General features: G+C 67.1%; 1 protein-coding gene across 5 annotated transcripts in view; it reads left to right on the forward strand.

Moving 5' to 3' along the window:
- PACS2 (phosphofurin acidic cluster sorting protein 2) overlaps positions 1–17161 on the forward strand; it is a 63693-nt gene extending 46532 nt beyond the window's left edge. For 2 of the 5 annotated variants that reach the window (XM_028496461.1, XM_028496462.1), the window contains exons 9-25: positions 357–514; positions 2120–2210; positions 2552–2626; positions 4229–4371; positions 5773–5905; positions 6186–6290; positions 6565–6671; positions 7019–7173; positions 7624–7734; positions 8206–8314; positions 9069–9101; positions 13113–13155; positions 14159–14201; positions 14491–14626; positions 15418–15644; positions 15905–16018; positions 16701–17161. In XM_028496461.1, the coding sequence (XP_028352262.1) occupies positions 357–514; positions 2120–2210; positions 2552–2626; positions 4229–4371; positions 5773–5905; positions 6186–6290; positions 6565–6671; positions 7019–7173; positions 7624–7734; positions 8206–8314; positions 9069–9101; positions 13113–13155; positions 14159–14201; positions 14491–14626; positions 15418–15644; positions 15905–16018; positions 16701–16819 (1902 nt within the window). In that variant the 3' untranslated portion in view covers positions 16820–17161. Of the gene's footprint in view, positions 1–356; positions 515–2119; positions 2211–2551; positions 2627–4228; positions 4372–5772; positions 5906–6185; positions 6291–6564; positions 6672–7018; positions 7174–7623; positions 7735–8205; positions 8315–9068; positions 9102–13112; positions 13156–14158; positions 14202–14490; positions 14627–15417; positions 15645–15904; positions 16019–16700 lie in introns of those variants that run through there. The other 3 variants (XM_024130994.2, XM_024130995.2, XM_028496463.2) reach the window with 2 other exon arrangements.
- The last annotated feature ends 1727 nt before the right edge of the window (positions 17162–18888 follow it).

Genomic DNA, 18888 nt, shown 5'->3' on the forward strand with positions numbered 1-18888 from the left:
GGCTGCACGCGGAGCAGTTCCATTCACGTGCCATCCTGGGAAAGGCCCAGTGCACGGGGGCTGGCTGGGGGGACTGGGGAGGGAAACCTTTTACGTCCTGATCGTGGCGGTGCCACGCCACAGCACACGCTGTCATGGCTCCGCTTGGTGCTCTAAAGGGCGCGTTGGGGTGTTAGAGCTTCCGAGGCTGGGGAGAAGAGCCCCCTGCCCAGCGCCCGGGTGACCGGAGGTCCCCAGGGGACTGGCTGGTGGCACAGGCTGGAGGAAGGGTGCTGGGAGGCCGTGCGCCCTCCTCCCGTCTGTCCCTCAGATGCCCCTTCCCACCGGGCCGGCCTCACCCCTCTGATCGCACGTAGGTCCTGGACTCGGAGCAGGACCCTGCAGAGCGTGTCCCCGAGGTGGAGGAGGACCTGGACCTTCTGTACGACACGCTGGACATGGAGAACCCCAGTGACAGCGGCCCCGACATGGAGGACGACGACAGCGTCCTCAGCACCCCCAAGCCAAAGCTCAGGTGGGCACAGCCGCTGGCCGGCGTCTGCCACCACGCTGGGACTCAATGGACACGGCCATCTGCCTTCAAAGCCGGAGGTTGGCAGAGGCCAGCCCAGGAGGAAGTCCATCTGGGGGGTTGTCGGGGCCAGAGGGAAAGGTGGTTTGTGAGAAAGCAGGCCCTTGGGGGTGCAGGCTTTGGGGAGGGGAGGGCAGGAGCCGCAGACCCCAGTGGTGCCCCAGGTCTGCGGTGCTTCCAGAGGTGAGAAGTGGCGAAGTGACAGGGTCCAGTCTGCATCTGGAGAAGGTCTCTCTGGGATCTGCTGGGAGCAGCTCGGGTCATCCCTGCAGGAGGCCGTGGTGTTGGGGCAGGAGGGGGGCGGGCCAGGAAGTTGCGTGGAAGGCAGGGGCCCTGGGCGTGGGGCAGGTGGGATGTGAGCTGGGGAGGGGGTGCTGGCTGGGCGTCACAGGAGGGGACCGGCGAGCGCTGGCCCACAGGGCTCTCCGTCTGATGCGGAGATGAGAGGCGTGCTGGGGCCGCCCCCCAGGGGCACGGGTGCGGCGTGGCTGGTGCTGGAAGGGAGCCTGGGGGACGGGTGATGCGGGCGCTGATGCCCGGCCCGGTGGTGAGAGCGCACGGGTCTGAGTCCGCGTCAGGAGCCGGTGGGGGTGGAGGGGGTCCGAGTCAGAGGCGGGAAGGTCTGTGGACCGGTTGGTTTTTAAACTTAAAACAAGCATAAGTCAGACACAGGGAAGCACACACGAGAAAGGGGTGGCCGTGTCGTCACCTGGCGTCCGGCTCCCGCTACAGCCTCGCAGACCCACCTCCCAGCGCAGGGCCCCCAGCTGCTGACCGGCGACCTTTGACTCAGCCGCCCTGTTATCCTCCTCTGGGAGGTCGGAGACTGTGCGCTCGAGTCAGGGTGTCGGCCACTGGCCTCCCGGGGCTCAGCCGGGCGGCTGCAGGACGGGCTCCTGCCTCCCTTCTGCCTGCTGCCCCTTCCACCTCTGCGGCCAGCACGATGGTCGTGTCCCTCGGTGTTTGCCCCCCAACCCCTCTCTGCCTTCAGTTGGAGAAGATCTCTGCTTTTATCAGCCGCCGTGATTACCTCGGCTGCCCGGCTGACCCGGGCCGTCCCCGCCTGTCGCTCCCTCCGTAACGTTAGCCGTGCCTCTAGGGCGAGCCCTGGCCAGCCCGCGCCCCACTCCTGGGGCTGAGGCCTGGCGTCTCAGGCCTGACCTCCCGCCACGCGCCGCACCGCGGTGCCGCCCCACGTGGCTTCGTCACCAGACGCCGCGAGAGTCCCGCCCCTCGTTTTAGCTTGACCTTCAGCTCCTGCGAGCTGGCTGTGGGTTCCCCACCAGACAGACAGGCCTCCAGCCCGGGTGTCGGGTGCAGCTGTCAACGTGTGCCGCCGGCCACCCCGCCAGGGCCAAGGCCGAGAGCGGATGGGGTTTCGGGGCACAGGTCTGCTCGGCTGCTCTCAGGCCCTCGGTGTCCCCGCCTGAGCCGTGGTCCTCGCGGGTGGGGGCCCCGCTCCGCGTCTCACCCCGCCAGGCGCAGTGGCTGCGCCTTCGGCTTGGGGAGGTGTCGTAGAACAACGCGCTCTCCGTCCGCGCCACCCAGGCCGTACTTCGAAGGCCTGTCCCACTCCAGCTCGCAGACAGAGATCGGGAGCATCCACAGTGCCCGGAGCCAGAAGGAGCCTCCGAGTCCGGTGAGCCGCCCACAACCAGGCAGCCCCGTGCTCCCGCTGGGGTCCTCGGGCGGGGGTGGGGCGCGCCCTGATCCTGCCCGTCTGTCTGCGTCACGCGAGGCATCTTGCACGTTGGCGCCGGACCAGCCCAAGGCCAAGCGTGCTCCTGGTTTCTGGTGTGGCCCGAGTCCCCCTGCCAGGTTCCAGGTGACTGTCGTGGGGTGACCCTGAACCCACAGTCCAGGAACTCCTGGCCAGTCTCCCCAGGCTGCCTCCAAGCCCAGAACCCCCTGCCCAGAGGTGAGCCAGCCTCGGCGCCACGGTCGGACACAGCCTGATTCCCTCCCGTCTCGTCCACACAGGCCGACGTGCCCGAGAAGACGCGGGCCCTCGGAGGGAAGCAGCCAAGTGACAGCATCTCCGATTCCGTGGCCCATGTGAGCAGGCGGGGCCACGTTCACGGGTGCCAGCATGGAGCCCGCTTACGTGCGGCCTTTAGGGGTCTGATCCCTGACCGGCAGGTCTTCCTGCTTCTGCCACCCAGAACCTGTGCACAGAACCACGAGGGCGCCCCTGAACTCACCCCCATCCCAGGGAGGGGGCGCGGTTTCACCCCATGCCAGGGGAATGGTCAGGGCCCCCCGGATTCACCCCACCCCTGGGGGACGGTCAGGGCCCCCCGGGTTCACCGCACCCCAGGGGGACGGTCAGGGCCCCCCGGGTTCGCCCCACCCCTGGGGGACGGTCAGGACCCCCCCGATTCACCCCAGCCCCGGGGGACGGTCAGGGCCCCCCGGATTCACCCCACCCCTGGGGGACGGTCAGGACCCCCCGGATTCGCCCCACCCCGGGGGGACGGTCAGGGCCCCCCGGATTCGCCCCACCCCCGGGGGACGGTCAGGGCCCCCCGGATTCGCCCCACCCCGGGGGGACGGTCAGGGCCCCCCGGGTTCGCCCCACCCCCGGGGGGCGGTCAGGGCCCCCCGGGTTCGCCCCACCCCCGGGGGACGGTCAGGGCCCCCCGGGTTCGCCCCACCCCAGGGGGACGGTCAGGACCCCCCCGGGTTCGCCCCACCCCTGGGGGAGGGTCAGGACCCTCCGATTCACCCCGCCCCAGGGGGACGGTCAGGGCCCCCCGGATTCACCCCGCCCCAGGGGGACGGTCAGGGCCCCCCGGATTCGCCCCACCCCGGGGGGACGGTCAGGGCCCCCCGGATTCGCCCCACCCCGGGGGGACGGTCAGGGCCCCCCGGATTCGCCCCACCCCGGGGGGACGGTCAGGGCCCCCCGGATTCGCCCCACCCCGGGGGGACGGTCAGGGCCCCCCGGATTCGCCCCACCCCGGGGGGACGGTCAGGGCCCCCCGGATTCGCCCCACCCCGGGGGGACGGTCAGGGCCCCCCGGATTCGCCCCACCCCCGGGGGACGGTCAGGGCCCCCCGGGTTCGCCCCGCCCCTGGGGGACGGTCAGGACCCCCCCGGTTCGCCCCGCCCCTGGGGGACGGTCAGGGCCCCCCGGATTCACCCCACCCCTGGGGGATGGTCAGGGCCCCCCTAGATTCGCCCCCACCCCAGGATGTGGTTAGGGCTCCCTGGATTCACCCCCACCCCAAGGGGGTGGTCAGGGCCCCCCGCATCACCGCACCCCAGGGGGATGGTCAAGGCCCGCCTTGGATTCACCCCAGCTCTGGGGGGCAGCAGGCGTCCCCACGCTTCCCCGTCAGGCACGGCCCGTGAACACCACGGCTGGTTCCTGCTACCCTCGTGAGGGTTCTTGGGGAAGGTCCAGAGGAGGTTTGGGGAGGGTTGGTGCTGGTCTCCCGGTGGCAGCCAGGACTGGGAGCCCTGTGGTTGGAGGGTGAAGTCAGCTTGCTTCCCAGGGCAGCACGTGGCCGTGTCCACACACAGGGAGCCACCAGACCAAGAAAGGCCTAAGCAGTCTCACCCAAACCAAGGCCCCTCTGGCACAGGAGTGCATGGCCGAGAGGAGGCCCTGGAGGGGCGTGCGTTCCTGACCAGCGCCATTCTCTGTCCATCAGAGCGCACCCGCCTCGGGGGAGCAGCCAGCCCAGCCCGAGGACAGCCCGGAGGTGGAGACCTCTGCTCTGGACATGTTCACCGAGAAGCTGCCACCCAGCGGGCGGATCACCAAGACAGAGTCTCTGGTCATTCCCTCCACCAGGTGACTGGCCGCCCGGGGAGGCCATCAGCCCGGCGATGCCTGTGTGGGCCGGTGTGGGAGGGACCGTCTGACCCGATGAGCGTCACCCGGGAAGCACTCAGGTCTCCAGGCCCGTCCCGGGAGGTCCACGTTGGACCCCCCACCCCCCCTTCCGCACCGAACTAGCCGCCTGCAGGTCTGACCGGGCCGAGGTGTGGCTGCCTGCTCCAGGGGCAGGGGAGGTCCCGCTGTCCTTGACTCACGTTCTCCTGGACCAGGGACTGTACGAGCGGAGCAGGGCTCGTGCTAGGTGCTGCTTCTCCCGTGGGCTGGGTGCCGGAGCACGTAGGGTGTGCCCTGCTGAGCCCGTGTGCGCTGCGTCGGGAGAGCTGGACCCAGCGCCTGTGTGGACGAGCACGGCAGCCCTCACGGAGCGTGAGGGGTCCAGCACAGGACGTGTGCGGGGCGGCGGGGGGCGACTGGGCCGGGGTCCCGAGGCCCCTGCCTCCCAGAGTGGGTCATGTGATTGGGGGAGCGCTGCATCAAAAGCTGGGGTCTGAGTTGCAGTGACCTCGGGTGGCTTCCTGGTGGTGCACCAGCCTTCTGGGTCCCTCACGTGCCCTCTTCCCCTCCCCCACCTCGGTCAGGCCCTTGCCCCGGCTCTGCTGCTCCTTCCTTGGGCACCCACCCTCGCCCTCTGAGCTGTTGTGCGTGGTCACCTCCGGCCCCCCCACCCGGCCACGGTTGGCCACATGCCCACCACTGCCTCAGGGCCTCGGGTCCCACCCCACAGCTCGCTGTGCCCCTGGAGGGCCTCTCCCGGGGCTGCAGTCCCGTGCGGCCGACACTCAGCACGCTGCATCAGGCCTTACGCCCCGATTTTCAAGTGTGGTACCCCCCGGATCAGCCCTCAGTGCCCACCGCCTGCCTGCCACCCCACGCAAGTCTACTCACAGAAATGAGAAACAAAACCCAGCATTAATACGGCATTTGGTATTGAAACCGCCAGCCTAGCTTTTCACCCGATGGCAGCCCCTGCCCTGGCGTGAGACCCAGCGGGCCAGGCACCTCGAGCACCAGGGCGCCCTGTCTTATGTTTCTGTGACAGGAATTTTCCAGAAGCAGTGGGTCTGGGCGCTGGCACTGACCTGGCGGGGGCGCACAGAGGCCTGTGTCGGGGCTGGGAGGAGCTCCAGGATGCCGGGCACTGGGCTGCACCAGGCTTGTGTCCCGGGCGTGGGTGGTCTCAGTCCCCACAGGTGCCCCTCGGGCCCTCTGGGGTTGGTGGGCTGTGTGTGGCCTCTGGCCCTGCTGCCCGCCAGCGCACACCTCGACCATCCTCAGCTGCCTCGGCTGCTGGGTGGCCCTTGCCTGGGGCAGCGAGTGCCTGCGGGCTGTCCCAGCCTGTCCCTTCCCCCGCAGGTCCGAGGGGAAGCAGGCGGGCCGCCGGGGCCGGAGCACGTCGCTGAAGGAGCGACAGCCGGCGCGCCCGCAGAACGAGCGGGCCAACAGCCTGGACAACGAGCGCTGCCCGGACACTCGGAGCCAGCTGCAGGTGGGTGCCCGGCCCAGGGCGGGGAGCCCGGCCACCCCCCTCCAAGGCGAGGGCCCCTGTTCTGTGCCTGGAGGGCTTGTCGGGACAGCCCGCTGCCCGTGGGCTGCCGGGGCCCTGCAGCGCCTTCAGCCCCGCGGCCGCTGTCCACAGCGAGGCCGTGTGTCTGAGCGCAGAGGGGGCTGAGCGCTCCCAGGTGGCTGCTGGAGAGGGAGTGGGCTGAGCAGGTGAGGGGCGGGCGCAGCTCCCCTCACGCTGGGTTCGGCGGGCGCTGTGTCTTCAGATCCCCAGGAAGACTGTGTATGACCAGTTAAACCACATCCTCATCTCCGATGACCAGCTCCCCGAAAACATCATTCTTGTCAACACCTCGGACTGGCAGGGGCAGGTGGGGAGGGGCGGCGCAGCCTCCCCGCAGCGGGGAGGGGGGAGGGGCGGCGCAAACTCCCCGCACAGGGGACGGGGGAGGGGGCGGCGCAGCCTCCCGCAGAGGGGAGGGGGAGGGGCGGCGCAGCCTCTGCAGGGTGGGGCATCCACCCCGCAGGACGGAGTGGCGGGGGGTGTCTGGCCGGCCTTGCCTGTTTGAGGACCCTGACCGAGGCGCGCTCAGAGGCGAGGCTGGTGGTGGGTGGCTCGGAGGCTCACCCTCCCCCCCCTGCCAGTTCCTCTCAGACGTCCTGCAGCGGCACACGCTCCCCGTCGTGTGCACGTGCTCTGCTGCCGACGTCCAGGCGGCCTTCAGCACCATCGTCTCTCGGATACAGAGATAGTGAGTCCCACACCCGCGTGGCTGCCGCGGGGCACTGCCGCCCGGGAGTCCGTGGGGATCTCTGCACCCCAGCGTTTCGTGTGGCTCCGTCCTGCCGACCCGCAGTCTTGCCAGAACGGGGTGGAGAGCAGCGGCCCAGGCGGGAGCTTCCTCAGCGCTGGGGGAATCCTGGGCGGGTCTGGGGGGCCTGGGTTCCGGTGGCTCCATCAGCGTGAGCCGCGGGAGAGGCCGGGTGGAGGGGAGCAGGGGCGCCCCGGGGCCTCCCTCAGGCCCAGCGAGGACGGCCCTCGCGGCGGGGGCGGCTCCCTGAGGCGTCTGTCCCTCTCGTCCTGCCTGCGGGGCCGCAGCTGCAACTGCAATTCCCAGCCGCCGACCCCCGTGAAGATCGCCGTGGCGGGCGCGCAGCATTACCTCAGCGCCATTCTGCGGCTCTTCGTGGAGCAGCTGTCCCACAAGACCCCCGACTGGCTGGGCTACATGCGCTTCCTCGTCATCCCGCTGGGTGAGGGCGCTCTTGATTCCGCAGGAGCCAGGCGGGTGCCCGGCAGCGGTGGCCGCCCTCCGAGCGCCCGCAGGCCCCGCAGCTTGGGCGACTCGAGGTCGGCTTGGATTTGTTGTCCCGAGTGCCCAGTGGGGGTTGGTTATTAACCTCTTAAAGTTATCAAAATCCTCTGCAAGTCAAAACCGGAATCCCGTTTTGTGGCTTACACAATATGTTGCAAACAAATCTGTCTCCTGGAAAAAGGGTTGAGGTCTAGAGGAGACGCCTCCCCGTAGCGCGAGAGGCCGTCTGGTCTGCAGGACACACCTTGGTCCGGCCGAGTGATCTGTGTTCCAAGGAGGCCGAGAAGCCGCTTCCTTGGGGACCGGGGGCTGGGGGCCGAGGTCATCCGGGAGGCGCGGAACTGCGCGCGGGGTCCGCACGCCCTGACGCTCTCCCCTCGGCTCGCAGGCTCCCACCCGGTGGCCAGATACCTGGGCTCCGTGGACTACAGGTACAACAACTTCTTCCAGGATCTGACCTGGAGAGACCTGTTCAACAAGCTGGAGGCCCAGAGCGCCGGTGAGGTCCGGCGCCGGCCGACCCCCTTGCGACCCCGCCCTCGAGCCCACGCTGCCACGCCCCTCGCGCGCGTGCCCACGTCGCCACGCCCCCCAGCCCTGGCGCCCACCCCATCAAGCCTCCGTGAGAACGCCAGTCATTCACTGTCCGCTGAGACGCGGATTGTGTGCCGGCCTTTTTCTCAGGTCCCTCTGGGGCCTGAGCGCCTCTGGGAGGGAGGTAGGGTCAGCGGGCAGGGCCAGTGGAGCCTCGGCCAGGATGCTTCTTTTAGCCCACCGTGAGCCGCAGAGGTGCTTGGCTACCGGGCCCCCGGGGAGGGCTCTTCAGGACTTGGACAGGCCTCGCTGCCCTCCCCAGGACCCCATGAGGGTGGCGGCCAGAGGAGCCCCTCAGTCGCCCCCAGCATGGCCGCCTGGATTCGGGGTGCTGGCGTGCAGCACCCCACGAACCCCTCCTGGTCTCCTCGTGCAGTGCAGGACACGCCGGACATTGTGTCGAGGATCACGCAGTACATCTCGGGGGCCAACTGCGCCCACCAGCTGCCCATAGCGGAGGCCATGCTGACCTACAAGCAGAAGAGGTACCTCCTGGGGCCTGGGCGGGTGTGGGGCGGCGGCAGCGACCCGCCGTCCGTCTGCGGTCTCGGCGGGCAGCCGGCAGTCCTCGCTGTCCCAGCTCCTTGGGCTCTGCGGGAGGGAAGCTGAGCTGGGATCAGGGGGAGCCTGTGAGCCATCCGAGCAGCCCCCAGTTCTCCTCGACCACCGCGCCCTTTCCCGACGCGAATCGGAGTTAGAATGAGCTGGTCGCTTTTTCTTTTTCCTTGTATGTGTTGCAACTTTCGGTAATAAAAGTTACAAGAATAGTGGTCCTGCTGCTTGGCCCCCAGCAGCGACCTGCTTTCTCCAGCCTGGGCACACGCTCCTCCAGCAGCGGGGCTTCCTGGCAGGGAGACCCGTTTCTCGCCCCGTCCAGTGCAGGACGGTGGTCAGGGGCCGTGCCCAGGACGGGGTGGGGCTGGGCGCACAGGTTGGGGGATCGAGCGGCCCCTTAGCCAGTCCCCGGACAGAGGCATCCCGGGTGGGGAAGGGCAGGAATAGGCAGACCAGAGCCGGGCTGGTGAAGTACAGCTCCCCCGCTCCCGTCGGGAGACGGTGCTCGGCTTCTAAGGCGGAGGGAGAATGGAGCGAAAGCCTCTGCAGGTGCCCAGCGCACAGCCTAGCGCCAGGTTCCCGGCTCTTCCTCCGCGAGGGGCACGGGGGCCACCGTGCTGGTGCCGCGCCGCACCTGAGCGCCGAATAACGTCTTGTTTTTCTCTTTGGTGGCTTTCTGAAAAGGAGAAAGAACTTTCATTTTGACTTTACCCTCAGGTACCGCTGTCCCTGGGGCCGCGCCCCCTTCCGCCCGCTGGCTGGTCTTTAGGGCTGTTTAGCAGTGTCAGCAGGTGGGCCCCGGTGTGCTGCCAGCTGCCCTAGCCAGGCTTGCACTCTCGGGCCCCGACCCAGCTGCAGCGACAAAAGCCTGCTGCCTGCAAGTCGCTGGGCAGGCTCTTTGTTTCAGTCCTAAGTTTGGGTTTAAAAAGTGGCCGATTGAACTTCTCCCTGAGTTGCTCCATCTCTGAAGCCTGGCGGCGCTCCCTCTTAAATGAGGAGCAGGGGCTGGTTTCACCCCGAGAGCTGCCGGGTGCTGGCACCGCTCTCCGACTGTGGGCTTTGCTCCCAGCACATGGTGCCAGCAGCTGGGGAAGGATGGCGTTCATGCTGACCCTCCACGTGGGGGCGGTGAGGAGAGGGGATGGGGAGCTCGCTCTGGGTGACGGCAGCGGTCAGTGGCCAGCTCCAAGCCCCCACCACCCCGCACCCAGGCGGCAGAGAGCAGCTCTGGGCCATGTTTACCTGGATGGGACCGCTGCACACGGGCGAAGTGCTTGTCTCCCCCGAGGCGGCTCCACCCTCTGTTTGGCTGTCCGTTGGGAGCTGAGCTCCGGATGCTTCCAGAGTTGCCCTTTCACACAGGGCCTCTGCCTGCCTGGCGTCCTGCCTGGCGTCCTGCACTGGGTGCTGGCACCGCTCTCCGACTGTGGGCTTTGCTCCCAGCACATGGTGCCAGCAGCTGGGGAAGGATGGCGTTCATGCTGACCCTCCACGTGGGGGCGGTGAGGAGAGGGGATGGGGAGCTCGCTCTGGGTGACGGCAGCGGTCAGTGGCCAGCTCCAAGCCCCCACCACCCCGCACCCAGGCGGCAGAGAGCAGCTCTGGGCCATGTTTACCTGGATGGGACCGCTGCACACGGGCGAAGTGCTTGTCTCCCCCGAGGCGGCTCCACCCTCTGTTTGGCTGTCCGTTGGGAGCTGAGCTCCGGATGCTTCCAGAGTTGCCCTTTCACACAGGGCCTCTGCCTGCCTGGCGTCCTGCCTGGCGTCCTGCACTGGGTCCCTCAGGGCGCTTCTCTGCCATGGATCTCAGGTTATTTGCTCTCCTGGGAAAGCCCCCCAGGGAGGGTCCTTGGGTCCCAAGTGGCCTCTCTGTTGGGCCTCGGGGCAGACCAGGAGGAGGGGTCTAAGCTCGTTGGACTGTCCTGCTAAACAAGCCTCAGGGGCTAGAGAAAGACCAGCCGTGGTGTGCCCTGCTGAGCCCTCGGGCTGTCCTGTGGGCCTGCGCCAGCTTCCCTCCCCTCCCCGCCCCCACGCCCCCCCTTAGCCGAGGCGCCAGGAGTCTGCGGCGTGCTTCGCTGCCTGGGCCACAGCTTCTCAACTGTGATGCGGTTGGCACTCGTGAGCCTCGAGCCGGGGCTTAGGAGACCCTGAGCTTCCTCCATGCCTCGTGCCCCCCCCGCTCCGCGTTACAGTGGTGACACCGGCATGGGGGGGTTGGGTGGGGGCTCTGGATGCCCTGGGTGGAGCCCTGTGAAGGCAGCGTGCCATCCACGCTTGGAGCCCGGGGCTGGAAGGGCAACAGGTTGGCCTTTGCCTTCTGTGACAGAGAACAGGCTGCTGTCCATCTGGAGGGGTCAGGAGACCCAGGAGAGGATGGGAAGCGACACGGCTCTTGTGGTCCCTCTCCAGCCCAGGCTCCGTGAGGGACCTGCAGGGAGGAGCCTATCTGCCCAGCACCAGCTCCCGGCCTGGGCTCAGACCTGCCGTTGGTCCCCCCTGGCAACCGCTAGAGGGCTGCCCAGCACCTCCACACCAGCCTCGTGTGGGCTGCGCCCCCTCAGCCTCCAAGCCCTCCCCCACGTCAAGTGGAGGCACACTGCACCTCCCCCCATGTGCGGGTCTCAGGAGCCACGCCCAGGGGCCCTGCTGCGGAGCCGTGGCTCAGGCCCTAGGAGTTCTGTCCGCTGCCCCTGCCAAGAACACGTGTGCCCCTCCGCATCCAGGGTCCAGGTTGAAGGGTTTCAGTGGAAGCTGGTGTCACCCCCGTCTCGCCGGGCGCGTGCCGTGTGCTGGATGTGGTCTGCATGGCCCAGGGGCACGGCTTGGCTTTGGTGTTTGTGGCGTGCGGTCTCCCGAGTCCCATCTCTTGAGGCCCCCGTTTGCCTGCCTTCCTGCGTGCCGATCGCGGGGCGGGGTTGGGCAGTGGCTCGCTGAGGGTGGGAGCCCTGAGAGTCTGAGCCTCCCGTGCGCTGGGCCAGGGACCCCCACCCAGCTTCCTGCTTCTTGCCATCCTGCATGCAGAAGGAGGTCTGGGCGCAGGATTTGGGTTGTTTCGTTGCTTGAAATGAAGAAAGAGAAGTTTTCTCTTCCAACTGTACTCCTTGTAAAGGGGAGAGAGACTGGTATTCTGGTCATTTTCAATTGGATGGACTGAACCTGTAGGGTCTTTCACCCAAAGACCTTTGCTGTCTCTTTTGCGAAGGTGGGGTGGGTGGTGCCGGGTCAGAGGTCGTGGGTGCCCACATCCCGGGGGGGCGGGGGACGGCTCCTGCCGGTAGGTGCCGTGGCGCTGGGTATGGGGCGGCACCTCCTGCCGGGACCAGCCTGACCACCTCCTGCCGGGACCAGCGCTTTGTGCTGGCCCCTGGGCCAGGGTCACTTGGCCAGCTGGTGGCCACACTTCACGGAGAGCGCCAGCGAGGTGCAGGCCTCCGCGCCCCGCAGGGGCAGGGAGGGGAGGGCCTTTTGAAGGCTCTGGCGACGTGGGGCTCCTGGTCCCGGGAATTGGTGCCCAGGGAGGCCCCCCAACAGCCTGCTTGGAGCAGAGGCTTCTCCCTGAGCGACACCCTTGGGCCACTGCCTTGCGTGGCGCGCACGTGTGGACTCACCGCGGAAGAGTCGATCTTTGACGATAGGTTCTGGTTTAGGGAGATGAGACAAGTGGAACTGGGAGGTCAGCTCGGAGAGCACGCCCGCGGCCGGGTGGACGCCGCCAGCCGAGGAAGCGGGGAGGGGGCGCCTATCTTCTCTGAAGCTGGGGGAGGGACAGAAGGCCCAGGGCCGGCCCACCCTGGGGACCTACACGGAGGCGGCCAAGAAGGAGGCACTCTCCCAGCCACTGGTGGAGCCTCAGTCCTGTGGGAGAGCCCCTCGGACCACGGCCCAGGCTAAGGCAGACACCAGGCAGGGGCAGCCTGCTGCCAGCTGAGCCACGGGAGCAGTCCTGGCTGGGGAAGAGGGGGAGGAGGAGACAGGGGATTGCACCCCCTTGGCTCCTGCTGACACCCGCACCCAGGGCCCTTGGACACCGATGCCTTTGCCACCGATGGGCCGTGACCAGCGGTTCCGGCGAGGCTGAGGTTCTGCCCGAAGTCCTGCAGAGCCCGTGGGCACAGTACAGCAGCACAGCCCACAGAGCCTCGGTCTCGCCCTGGGGCTACACTTGGGGCATCGTTCTGTTAGAACGTGGCATGTGCACCCCATCACCGAGGCCAGAGTCCTGGGGATAGGCCCCCCACAGTGGGCACCAACTTGACCCAGACCACCTGGGAGGAAACCTCCCTGGCCTGGCTTGGGACAGTCACCCCAATCACTGACAGAGGCCCAGACTCTTCCTGGGGCATCCTGGGGCCACAGAAAGCCGGCTTCTCTTGGGGCTCAGTGAGTGGGGCCAGCAGGAAGACTGCTGGGCTGGGCTGGGCTGGCTGCCCCGAGCCCCAGGCCCCCAGCATAGAGTGGCAGATTCCTGGGCGAGGCTGCACTCTCCACCCTCCCCCTCTGGGCTGTCCCGCGGGCCTCTGTGCACGGTGCAGAGCCGGGAGGGGGCGCCTGTCCCTCGGTGCAGAGATGCGTTTGGCTTTCCTGTATGTCAGAAGGGTTTGCAGGTCCGAGGTCCAGGCCAGGCGTCCTGCGGGAGGGTGGGGGTGAGGCAGTGGGTGGGGCAGGGCCACTCCGAAAGGGCCTGTCCCTCGGGGAGAGCGCTAACTGCCTGTTTCCCTCGTCTTAGCCCCGACGAAGAGTCCTCTCAGAAGTTCATTCCCTTCGTCGGGGTGAGTACCGCTCGGGCAGGCAGTGCCTTGCCCAAAGCTTTCCCGCCGCTTGGCTGGCTCCACCACCTGCTGGGAGACCGTTTATCTGCCAAGAGGTCTTTTATAATCACTCTGTTCTTGCGTTAACTTGATATATTCCAGAACCTTCCTTACCAGTTTGAGCTGAGGACTTGCCTTATACATTTCTCCCACCCTAAAGCTCTCTGCTTTTTTCTTGTTGAGGTGGGGGGGTGAGCCCAGGCATACCGCTGCCCCGGCTCTGCTGGGGCCTGACATGTGGAAGCAGGCTGCCCACCTGGGGGTGAAAGTCCAGGTCTCAGCACCGTCCTGGGTGTCCGGGGCCAGTGTCAGGCTCGGCTCTTCGGGGGGCACCGAGGGTCGGCGGGCCTCAGGATAGGCCCCGCCCGGGGTGGGGGCAGAGGGCTGCCTCTGTCCTGTGGGAGCTGCAGGGCAGGCTTGCTCGGCTGGGACCACCCCTGTAAGTTGGGAGGTTTTGCTTTTTCCCACTGCCAAGGAGTTAGGGCTACTCCTCGCCGCCCGGGCCACGCGTCCACAGCCTGTGGTCCCGCCGTGGTCTCCAGCCCGGCATCTGCTGTGAGAGCCGTACGGCAGCCTGGCAGACGGCAGGGCCTCTAGGCCGTGGTTCTGCTCGCGCGTCAGGTGGCTGCTGGCTGTACTTGGAGGGTGCTGGTCCGAAGCAGCCTGTCCTGAGGAAGCTGCTGCGGTGACAGGAGGGCCTGTCCCGCTGGCTGCACTTGAGATGCCACCGCGTGACCGAGGCAGCAGCCGTTGTCGTGATTTCTTTCACGTGACACAGCTCCCGCCCTGGTCAGGGTGGGGCCGGGCCCCCACTCGGCAGCCCACGCGGGTTTGGTGCAGGCCCCAGGAGTTCCTGGGGGCTGGGGGGACATGGAGGACGGGTGGTAGGAAAACAGGTCCCCGCCCGGGTGCGGAGTCCCAGCACCGCGCCGCGCCGCTGCCAGCGCGTCCCGTTGCCTTCTAGGTGGTGAAGGTTGGGATAGTGGAGCCGTCCTCGGCCGCGTCAGGTAACCGCATCGCCCCTGTGCTGGGGCTGGGATGCAGGAGGGCCGGGCCAGCCCCAGCACCGACACGCCCCTTGCTGCGGGGCTTCTGCTCCCCATGGGGGGGCCACCCCGACCCTGGGGGCCTGACAGCTCCCCCTCAGCCTGGGCGGGGCGGTGGGGGGGTCTCCCGCTTCCCACACACGCCCCCACCTGGCCCACGGCTGCCCGGCCCCCCTGCCACGTCTGGGTCCAGAGGGCTTGCGGCAGAGCAGAGGGGGAGCTCAGCACTGGCCCCCGACTCCTTCCCAAGGTGACTCAGATGACGCGGCCCCCTCGGGCTCCAGCGCGCTCTCGTCCACCCCGCCGTCCACATCTCCCGCGGCCAAGGAGGCCTCACCCACGCCGCCCTCCTCCCCGTCGGTGAGCGGGGGCCTGTCTTCCCCCAGGTAAATGCAGCCATGTGGGCGGACGCTGCCCACCAGCTCACGCCGTCCGTCCCCCCAGCGCAGCAGGGACTGTGCTGAGAACACTGGCAGTTCCTCTGGTCCCTGGCCGCACCCTGGGGTGCCAGGAAGCAGAGGGTCAGGGCAGAAGGTGGGCCCAGCGGCCCTGCAGGGGCCGTGGTGGTGTCAAGCCGGGCTCGTCAGACAAGTGCGTCGGGGCGCTGGGCTGCTCGGTCCTGGCCTGGTGTCTCCCCACCTCGCCCCACCCCCTGCCTTCCTAGGGACGGGAACTACAGAGTATAAATACGGGGTGCTCTGCACACAGAGGGGATTTTGGAAACTCACATGTGAGTAGAAGGCGCGGGGACAGCGGGTGGCGGGTCCGCGGCCCCTTTCTGCAGCCCTCAAGGCTCTTGGGAGCAGAACTCACCCAGGCAGGTCTGCCCCAGGGTCGGGGAGGACTTGGGCCCTGAGGCCGCACCTCCAAGGGGGCAGTTGGCCTGGGCCCTCCAGACAAAGCGGCAGCGTGGGCGGGCGGCAGGTCTGGGCACTGCTGGGTGACCCCAGCATCGTGACGACGCTGGAGCCAGACGGGGCTGCCCCAGGAGGCCAGGACGGCCCGCCAGTGGGCTCTGGGCCCCGAGCTCCCCTCCGTCCTCAGCGGACCGCTGCCGGTGGTCCCCCGACGTCGGGCAGCACAGGCACCGGTGGGCGCCTCCTCGCCTGTGCCAGCCACGGGGGTGCCGCCGTTACCCGCTGAGGACGGAGGGGTGAGCCTCCCTCGTCTTTCACAGCCAGGGCGTCGGCGCTGAGCTGATGGGGCTGCAGGTGGATTACTGGACGGCAGCCCAGCCCGCAGACAGGAAGAGAGATGCGGAGAGGAAGGACCCGCCCACCGCCAAAAACACACTCAAGTGCACCTTCCGGTCTCTCCAGGTCAGCAGGCTGCCCAGCAGCGGCGAGGCTGCGGCCACGCCCACCATGTCCATGACCGTGGTCACCAAGGAGAAGAACAAGAAGGGTGAGGTGGGGAGGCGGTCTGGCTGTCGGGACAATCGAAGGGGCCGCCGGGCAGGCCCCGAGGGCACCACAGGCCTGGGGGCCGCTTCTGACCAGAGCCCCGGGCAAAGGCCTCCTGGTGGGCGGGCGGTGGCAGGCAGGGTCCGTGCGGAAGGGGGTCCAGATGAGCAGGGTCCAGGGGCCGAGGTGAGCCCACAGCCCCTGCTACCGCCCCATCCCTGAGGGACAACGGGAGGACAGCACAGCCCCTTTTCCTCCTAGTGATGTTTCTGCCCAAGAAAACCAAGGACAAGGATGTAGAGTCCAAAAGCCAGTGCATTGAGGGTATCAGCCGTCTGATCTGCACCGCCAAGCACCAGCAGAACATGCTGCGGGGTGAGCGCTGCCTCCCTCCCTCTCTCTGTGTGTCTCTGTCTCTGTCTCTCTCTCTCTGTCTCTGTCTCTCTCTCTGTCCCCCAGCAGGAGTGGGGGGGCGGGGTAGGATATGGAAGTAAACCAGAGCCGAGCTGGGTGGCTTTTCTAAGTTCACCTCGGGAAATGTTTTTGTTTGCTGTGAAGTCATATTACGTCGTTTGAGCTTTGAACGCATGTGGATGAGGCTATTTGTGTGCGTGGAATGGCTTTTCCAGTCCTGAGAAGTAACTTCTCAGTCCTTTGTGCTTTATCTCAGACTTTCTGTAGAAGATACTCTGCGACTAACAGAATATGGAGCTCTCGAGGTTTTTCTTTTTTCACGAGCTCGAGTCTGCCTGCCTCTGTTGACTTCCTGGTTTAAGTGGAGAGCGTTTTAAGTTGGGTTTGCAGGCCCCTGCTGAGGCAGAGGGGCTGTGGACAAGCAGCTCCCCTGACGTCGGGGAGGGGCTGGCCATGGGGGCGGCGGTGGGCGGGCGGTAGGGAGGTCCGCAAGGTGGGCTGGGCCGTCCCAGACCTCCTCCTGCGGGGCCACCGAGGACCAGCGAGTGTCGCCCGGGAGCCCGGGGGTGTCAGGCCGTCCAGCCGCGTCTGTGCCACGGCCTGGAGGAGGGGCAGGAGGGTCAGGCGGTCTTGTCCCCCACAGTCCTCATCGACGGTGTGGAGTGGAACGACGTCAAGTTCTTCCAGCTGGCGGCCCAGTGGTCCTCCCACGTCAAGCACTTCCCCATCTGCATCTTCGGACACTCCAAGTCCACCTTTTAGCCCCGCCTGCCAAGGGGCCGCGCCGGCTCCCCGCCCTGCAGCCCTGCGATGGCCGAGCGCCGGGAGGGCCCAGCTGCTTTTCTGTTAACGTTTCAGTTTACTGCAGAGACAGACCCTTAAAAACCCAGAGAAGAACAGTCTTAAGTATGAACATATGCTCACTACCTGGACACTAACGGGGCAGCCCCCCCACCGGGACCCCATAACTGCTCTGCTTATTAACCAGAACGTTCCGGCAGGGCTGGGAGGTCAGGCGGACAGTGTTGAACTTGAGAATCGTGGAAGGTGTGTTGTGGCCTCAGGACTCCCCCCACCCAGCCCCCCAACAAGAAGGGTTCTTGCCTTTGCGTCCTGTCCTTTCTGAAAGCCAGGACTCTGCTTCCTCGGAGCCAGGGCCTGGTGGGCGGCCCCCCGGGCCCCAGGCTGCCTGTGTGCCCAGGCACCGAGCTGGGGGGCCAGAGGCCAAAGGCCAACTTTCTGTCGGGGGTGTCCTGGGCGGAACAGAGGCCAGTCAGGCCAGTCAGCCCAGCCCTGGGCCCCAGCCACCAACCAGCCAAGAGATGCCCCAGTACCGCCCACTCGTGGATCCCAGTAAACTCCAGCCACGGGGCAGTGGAGGTTTTATAGTAGCGGATATTTTTAACGCTTTCAAATACATGTTGCAGTGTAGCTGCCAAACAGACGTTGCGCTCCTGAAGCCGCAGCAGCCCCTTAGGGCTAAGGCAGAGCCAGCTGTGCTGCCCGGGGTCCCAGCCCTCCACACCCACTGCTCCCCCCGGCCGTCCCCACGGCACCTCTCTGCTTCTGCGAGCTGTGCCCGCCCCAGACTTAGTGGGCACAGTGGCTTCCGCAGCTGCCACCTCCTGCCCCCATCCCAGCCCCCTTGCTGGCTGGGACGTGTTTGTCATCTGCAACACTAATGTGGCCAGTTAGAGCTCAGACAAGGCGGCCAGACCATAGGGGCCGAGCCCCGTCGGGGCTGTGGGTGAAGCTGGGGCCCCACCTCTAGGCCGGGCTCCTCAGGACGGAGGGGTTTGGGGTCTGGGTCCCTGCGGAGGGGGGGCAAGCCTACCCTCCACCTGAGGCCAGGGTCCTCGCCAGTCCTCCCGCTCCCCCACAGGCCTGCACCCCAGCCCTCCACAGGAAGAGCCCCCCAGCTCCTGCCCCTTGGCAGCTGTGGCTGTAGGACCGTGGTGACCCACCCAAGGGGCTGTGAGCCCAGTTTCCTAGGGCTGAGAGCCACACATGCTGTGCTCAGAAACAGTGCCAAACGCAGACGGGCTGCAGGCCTTTCCCGCTCTTCTGGAGGACAGGCCTCACCAACAGCCCGTGGCACAGAGGGGTCCCACTCGGTGGATGGAAAATGGCCTATTTTTCTTACCTGTGACTCCCTGCTTACCTCCCCCAGGCGGCTGTACAGGGTCCGAGTGTCCATGGCTGAGGGCCTTGGACCTAGCTGGCAGACAGGATTTGGACATGACCTTGGACCAGGGGCCCTGCCTCTCCCTGGGAAGGACCTGGGTGAGGGTGCAGGCTGCTGAGCTGAGGGCCCCTTGGGCGGCCTGTGCAGCATCTGCCTGCGGCTACGCTCAGAAGCAGCCTGGGGACCTTGAGCCTCCCCACCCTTGTTCCCGCCACTGGCCTCAGGGCCTTGGTTACTACTCGAGTTTCCAAAGGTCACACTCAACAGGAAGGAGGTGCAGGTGACACACCCTTGACTTAGCTTTCCAGCTGCAGAGCTAGTTTTAGGAGTAGGGCCAAAGGGGGCTGTCCCATCCATCCCAACTGTGAGCTGTCCTCCTCACACCTCCCTGTGTCCTTGTACCCACAAGGAGAAGACACCCAGCACCTCCACCCTGTGCCGCTGGGCCTGCAGAGCCCAGTCGTGGTCTGTCCAGTGCCATGGGGCCCACCGGCCACACTGTTCATGGGCCCAGGAGGTCATACAGATGGCCCCGACCACCATAACTCACTTGGAGACCTGGGCTCTGCTCACGCCGGTGCCTCGGTTTCCCCATCGGCTAAATGGGGATGGTCACGTTTCCCCAGCCTACCTCATGGAGCTGTTC

Source organism: Physeter macrocephalus, chromosome 11 (genome assembly GCF_002837175.3).
Source record: "Physeter macrocephalus isolate SW-GA chromosome 11, ASM283717v5, whole genome shotgun sequence".
Lineage (NCBI taxonomy): Eukaryota > Metazoa > Chordata > Mammalia > Artiodactyla > Physeteridae > Physeter > Physeter macrocephalus.